We start from the raw sequence: 6000 nt of genomic DNA, 5'->3' as shown, positions 1-6000 counted from the left end.
GGCCCATGTGTCTTGGGTGGGACCTCGAGTGGTCTCCTCACAGCAAAGATGCAACAAGAAGAAGAGTGAATCCTAAACTAGACCTTGGGCTCCGAAGAGCACCAAAAATGCAAAAATGCAATGCTCTTTCTTCCACCTGTGCTCTCCAACTACTAGTAATTATTATTTTTCCAATACTGGAGAGTTCCTGGAGTCGTCAGAAGTGTCACGGCAGCAGACCCTGGTGAGGGAGATTCACGCAGTGCTCATCCCGGCTAAGAAATAAGGTTATCCAGATACCCGAAGAAATGGAAAGTTCCTTCCTTGTGTGCCACCAGCCCTGGGGTTTGCCTTCCTCTCAGTACAAGCCTTGGTAGCAGGAACTTCAAGGTCCTCTCAGCAAGCATTGTTATTATTCTTATTACTTATTTTTAACAAGTGCTGCAGTACGTGTTAGACACCCAGCAGCCCCCCGTGCTGCTGACTCCATGCCCGTGCCTATCCACGGTAGAACCAAAAATTCTTGCTGTGAGAGGGAAAGGTTTAAAAAGGGTTAATGCCAAAGGGAGTCGCCTTGCCAGCATTTGTGTACCTCAACAAGAGAAAGGTCCCTCTGTAACGTCCTCCTGCAAGCTGCAGGAATCAATCACTGCCAGTTGCTTTTCTTTTCGGAAACCCTCAATTAAATGATGCGATTTTGCTGCCTGTTGGACTCCAGGAATCGTAACCTCCGCACTGGATCCACTCTGCAAAGGCAAATTTGCCAACAACTCCCTACTCAAACCGAGCCTCTGCAGGGCAACACCCAGAGGCACGGCCCATCGCCTACGGCATCCCAATCCGGCACCGAATCCGCTTTCACTCCGGTTTCACAGGCTGCCACTGGAGGTGGTGGCAAAGGCAAGCTTCGGTCGGAGGCTGCGCTCGGGCTGGCGGGCTCCCGGTCACCAGGCACACTGCACACACCGTCTTTGAATTTGTAAGGTTTTTTGCTAAGTTTTTATTTTAATTCAAGGACTTTGCTTCATACAAAATGTAATTGTAGAAACAACTGCAGAATTCAAAGTTTGGCTGATAAATATTACTCAGGCAGCAAACTAGGCAATCACAGAACCTTTTTTTCTCTTTTTTTTTCCTTTTTTTTTTTGGGCAAAGTTCCAGTTGTGTTGCATGGTTGGAACTTTTGTAATTTTTAACACTGTTTTTTTAAATATAAAGTTTTGCAACAAACCCCAATTTATATCAAATATAATTAAAAATTAACAACTGATGAATACATTGTATCAAAAAAGTACGAAGATAAACATTTTCCATGCACATACTTTTTATATATATGTATATATGTATATATTTTACATGCAAACATTACTTATTCAAAGTACAGCCACTACGAGACTGGTTCTGGATGCAGAAAAACTGATCGGTGCAATTCAAGTTTGGCAACTCACTATGAGGATTCTTGGAAATATGATGTATGCATTTAAGAGACAGCAGAGAGGCTGTAAAAATAGAGGGAAAAGGGTTATATGAACAACCGTGGTCAGGCTTGACTGTCACCGTCAGCGTTTGAAGCAACGCCTACGAGGCGGGTGGAGGATTAGACAACTGGAGCTTCTTCTTCGTGTTCTGCATAAGGACTGAAGTGATCCCACGCCATCGCTGGGCTGTGCGCTTCCAGGGGGGGATTAGTGAGGGGCTGGGGGGTCTAAGGTCTAAAACCATGGGGGAAGGGGCAAGGCAGGGGGGAGAAAAGGCAGAATTGTTGGGTACAGAAAGACATCTCTTTTGCTTTCCAGTGTGGGTACAATGTTTGCATGCACTGTCAGAGAGATTGCGTTTTCCCTCTCCCTCCTTGGAGTGAAATAGTAATGTTTCCTTTAAAATTTCAAATAAAGTGTTTGTGCCTTCATATAAGGAAAATGTATAAAACATTTGGTCACAATCATGCTGAAGCCTGAAACAGGAAGATCCAGCAGATAAAGCTACAGAATGGATGAAGGTCTTTCTGACTGTCTGTGGTGTGGATGTGTTTCCTTACGTGTCATCTTGTTGCATAGCCCTCCGTTTGCAAATTACAGCCATTACCCATAGCGGACCTCTGGCTACCGCACTTCCTTTATTCAAAGTGCACATAAATACAGAGACAGAGATAGAGACAGGAGTTATCCTTTCGCAGAATCCAGGGATGAGATCGGCCAGAGATTATCATTTAGTAACGGAACAGAAAACACGCAACGAAAACGCAACAGGTTGAATTTTCTCAACAGAAAAGCTACAGGAGATGTGAAGAACCACCCTATAGGAGACCGCTTCCCGCGGGAGGCCGGAGGACTTTGCCGAGAGCATCAGCGACCTCCTGAGCGTTTTGGTAGCATCTGGTACCCTGAAACCCCCCTCACGGCCAAACCTATCACCAGGGCCCACCGGGATCTCCTCCCGGTTTAAGCGACCGCTTTGCCTTGAGAAGTTTCTTGGTTCTGAGGCTTGGTAGAGCCTCCCACAAAATGCATCCGTCCAATCCTTTCCTCTTTCCTATCATTGTTTTTGCTCTACCGGCACCTCCCACCCCTCCTCCTCTAACTTTCTGCCAGCGTACCACGCGGCTCCTGGCCTCCCTGTGCCCCAAATTAGCCCTACAGAAGTTCGTCAAAGCCATGGACACCGGGTCCTGCCCAGGCTTTTCTTTCGGTGCTTCCTCCCTGCCGGCAAGTCATCTTTGCCTCTTCCCCCGGCTCAAAGTGCAGAAATCCACACGTGCAACAAAATAAAGAAATCGTCCAACACAAGAGTCATTGCAAGAACACAGAAATCTCATCCCTGAGAATCAGAGTTAGAGGTTTTGCTTTTTCATTTTTTTTGTTTTTCTTTTGAACAGGCAATAAAAACAAGACTCTCTCCATCTGCCCCCAACACAAACGACGCACCACGGGACACGGCCGCAGCTCTCGCAGCCCGACTACGACTAGACATGCAGTGCGAAAGGTGCTTCTCCTCCTGCAGGAGCACCGCTGCCAGCGCTGCGCCGCCACCCCTGCGCCTCTCCCGCAGGACCTCAACGCCAGTCCACGAGCAAAGGCCAGTTTCTTCTGCTGCAGTTACACCCCTCCCGCTCCCAACAATTAAATTATAATTAAAAAATAAAAGAAAAAAAAAAGGCCAACAAAACCCAAACCAACCCCAAAGCGTGTTTGCCTTCCCCACTGTCAGCTTCCAGCCCGGTGCAGGAGGAGCCGGCCGAGCCAGGCGCAGGGGCAGCCGAGCTGAGCGGCTCCTCCGGGTGCTGCCCCTGCCCCCCGCGCTCCCCAGGTCCGAAGCGAGAGGTTTGCATCGTCGCTGTGAAAGATTTCAAAGGTTAGGCACTTAGTAGTGAACAACTGGAGCATTCGGTAGAAACGGTGGGACCTGGAATGACAATTGGACTGATTCTCTACATAAAGAGTAATTTTTTTCTTTTTTTTTTCCATTTTCTTTTTTTTTTTACTGTACAATTTACAAAAATGCACACAATGAAAAGTTAAAGTTCTATCTAATAGCTTGATATAAAACCAATAACATTTCTTCTTCTCACCCCTACACTTTTCTTTTTTTTCCTGTTTTTTAGGTTTTCTTTTTTTCTTTTTTTTTTTTTTTTTGCTAAATCAAGCTTATATTGTAAACAAGACAAAACAGTGAGGGCGTGTTGCAGTCGACAGGAGAGAGGGACGGGAAGAAAAGTCTCAGCAGCAAGGAAGCAGTCCTGACGAAGGGGCTCTCGGGTGGCTTTCTGGTGGCTGGGTGGGAAGGACCCGAAGAGGCGATGAGCGTGAGGGGGCCACGCAGCGGCGGGGGCAAAGCAGCGAGTTCCTGGCTCGGCTGGGAAGGGGCTGAACATCAAGTCCCAACGGACCGTCCTTTGTTCCGATCTGCAGGTTGTTTTTTGTTTTTCTCCCTCCTCTCCCAGTTCCTTAGGTAGATCTCTTCCCTCTCGGCGGTGAACGAGATAAAATGCGGGGTCAAGCTTTGTTCGCCGGTGTCTGTTTTTGCAACCCCGACTCCCGCCCTGACTGGGGCGGGGAGAAAAATAAAATAAAAAATAAAGAAATAGCCCAACCAAAATGGTGCCAGGCCCAAAAAGGTTCGACGGCCTGCTTGTCCGCTGTCGTGGCTCCTTGTGTGCCTCGCGGGTTTGGCATCTGGTGCACGTCTTTGAAGGCAGCAGGGAGGTGGGCGAGAAGGGGGGAGAGATGCGCCGCCCCCCAGGAGGGAGCCTTCTTCCTTGGTATATTTTAGTGGGAAAAAAAAAAATAAAGGAAAAAAAAAAATAAAAGGAGAGAGGCTGCACAAGTGTCTCCGGAGGTCTCGGAGCGGGGCAGAGCAGTTCTGGCGGTGGGGGCTGCCCCCAGGCACCGCGTGTCTGAGCGCACAGCCTTCCAGATGATAAAACTCATCGACTTTGCACGCCTCCGAGGGCTTCGCCGTGCCGCTAGCACCAGTCGTCCTCATCGGCTTCGTGGTAGTAGCTCCGTCCCCGGGCGCCGCTGCCGGGGCCCGTGTTGAGCCCCAGCGTGTAGTGGTAGCCGTTGGGCACCCGGCGGGCTTGGTGAGACTGGGAGGTCAAGGAGGAGACGTAAGAAGTCCTGGAGGAACGCCCCGAGTTGGTGGCCACCGCCTCCTCGAAGGTGAGCGTGTCCTCGGGCGCCGTGCCGCAGGGGCTGTCAGCGGCGTCGCGGTGGCCCAGGTAGGGGTCGGAGCCGATGCGGGCCACCGCGGCCGGGGGCGGCTGCTGGTCCCCGCGCAGCAGCGCGTTGTGCTCGGACAGACCGCGGCTCAGGCGTCCCGGGGAGAAAGGGGGCAGGCCGCCCGGGGAGGTGGTGAAGTGGACGGGCGAGGAGTTGGCGGTCTTGTAAGTGATGCTGGGGCGTGGGGTCAGGGGGGTCTGCGGGAGCTGCCTCCGACCCCGGCAGGGGGTACTAGCACCAGATGTCGACAGCAAGGGGCTCCCGTTAACCGAACCACTGCCCTAGATAAAAATTGGAACAGAGCAAATGAAAAAATAAAAAAAAGGGAAACGCCGGACGAACACAAAGGCAGGCAGGTGTAAAACAGAAGGAGAAGCGACAGGGGGGAGAGACAAGTCACAAGAGGAAAGAGAAGCAAAAAAAGAGAGAGTTTAGACACGCACAGTCAGGGGAAGGAGGTTCTCGAGAAATAATTGAACAAGAGATGTGAAGAGCTGGAGAATTAAGGGTCTGCGAGGAGCAGGTAGGGACAGAAACGATCAGAGCATCGGTAGGACGCAAACTGGCAGACGGCTCCAACAGCAGGGGACACTGCCCGGGGGGAAGGCACCCACAGCACACACAGTCCCGACATGCCCCTTACCTCAGCAACGCCACCGGCAGCTCAAAAACCTGCTGTTTTCTTTTTCTTTTTTTTCCTTTTTTTTTTTTTTTTTGGTTTGTTTTTGGCAAGCACAATTTTGCCAAGCAGCACTCTCTGCTTTGGGGCAAATTTTTGCTCGACTTCACCTGATGGTTGTGAGTGCTGATGCTCAAATGTGGGTTATGCAGGAGGAGGATTTGGGGACTGACGTCTTTTTTTTTTTTCCATAGATTTAGGGATAAAATACATTTTGATTAAATAGCTACTTCCTGAAGAAGGAAAAAAAAAAAAAAGATTTTTGGATAGGCTTTAACAAGATGGCTCCCTAAAGAAAAACACTGAAAAATGTGTTCACCTCCTTGTTAGTATTACACCCGGACTGTCTGAATGGTAGAAGAGACCGGCAGCTTCCTGCATTACTAACAGCGATCAACTAAGCTACAATGAGGAAAAAAAGTGCCCTGAGCGAGAGGAGCAGCCCTTGTTTGGCATTTCTGTTCACCTTCTCCCTGGGCATGGCAGGAACAGCACTGGAAGCACATTTTAAAAATCCCTTCACCCTTTCTGCTACAGCCCCGTGGTCCCAGCCAAGCTTTCCCCACGGCGGTGGAGGTGAGGGAGATGCTCACCACCACCCGGTGACCTAAACTGTCCAAGGGA

At 49.9% G+C, this 6000-nt stretch overlaps 1 protein-coding gene across 13 annotated transcripts in view; it reads right to left on the bottom strand.

Moving 5' to 3' along the window:
* Window positions 1-949: 949 nt before the first annotated feature.
* The window catches only part of CACNA1B (calcium voltage-gated channel subunit alpha1 B), a 299945-nt gene continuing 294894 nt past the window's right edge, over window positions 950-6000 (bottom strand). For 11 of the 13 annotated variants that reach the window (XM_035342034.1, XM_035342033.1, XM_035342035.1 and 8 more), the window contains one exon: window positions 950-4978. In XM_035342034.1, coding sequence (XP_035197925.1) covers window positions 4442-4978 — 537 coding nt within the window. In that variant the 3' untranslated portion in view covers window positions 950-4441. The remainder of the gene's footprint in view (window positions 4979-6000) is intronic. The other 2 variants (XM_035342039.1, XM_035342045.1) reach the window with 2 other exon arrangements.

Source organism: Oxyura jamaicensis, chromosome 17 (genome assembly GCF_011077185.1).
Source record: "Oxyura jamaicensis isolate SHBP4307 breed ruddy duck chromosome 17, BPBGC_Ojam_1.0, whole genome shotgun sequence".
In the NCBI taxonomy this organism is placed as follows: domain Eukaryota; kingdom Metazoa; phylum Chordata; class Aves; order Anseriformes; family Anatidae; genus Oxyura; species Oxyura jamaicensis.
The sequence above is the reverse complement of the archived record's forward strand: the minus strand, read 5'-3'. Positions and strand labels throughout refer to the sequence as shown.